This window comes from Alligator sinensis, unplaced genomic scaffold (assembly GCF_000455745.1).
Source record: "Alligator sinensis unplaced genomic scaffold, ASM45574v1 scaffold130_2, whole genome shotgun sequence".
NCBI classification, from domain to species: Eukaryota; Metazoa; Chordata; order Crocodylia; family Alligatoridae; genus Alligator; species Alligator sinensis.
In genome coordinates this window covers 719,846-720,173 of record NW_005841913.1, presented here as the reverse complement: position 1 = coordinate 720,173, position 328 = coordinate 719,846, and the positions used below count along the sequence as shown (strand labels likewise).

The window sequence follows — 328 nt, the reverse complement described above, 5'->3', positions numbered from 1 at the left end:
CCGGCGGGGGCCGCGCGCCCCCCTGCGGCTCCCCGCCCGCCTTGAACTCCCGCTTGCCAAAGCGGCACCAGGCGGCGAAGCTCTCCGAGTTCGTCCAGCAGATCTCGTGGCTCTCGAGGCCCAGGTGGCCGCAGGAGTTCTGCACCACCAGCTCTGCCACCAGCGGGCGGAAGCGGTACCAGCTATTCACCACGCGGCCCACGCTGCCCGCGCCCGCCTCGTACAAGCTGTCCTGGCGGATCTGGCCCTGGTGCAGGTGGACGATGTGCCCGCCGCCCACGTAGACGGCCCAGTGCGGCGGGTGCTCGGCCGGCCCCAGCGCCAGCAG

General features: G+C 73.2%; 1 protein-coding gene across 1 annotated transcript in view; it reads right to left on the bottom strand.

Moving 5' to 3' along the window:
- The window catches only part of FAM84A (family with sequence similarity 84 member A), a gene marked incomplete at its 5' end in the record, with an annotated part of 9,123 nt that extends 8,795 nt beyond the window's left edge, over window positions 1–328 (bottom strand). The window contains 1 exon segment of the mRNA XM_025198081.1: window positions 2–328. Within this exon segment, the coding sequence (XP_025053866.1) occupies window positions 2–328 (327 nt within the window).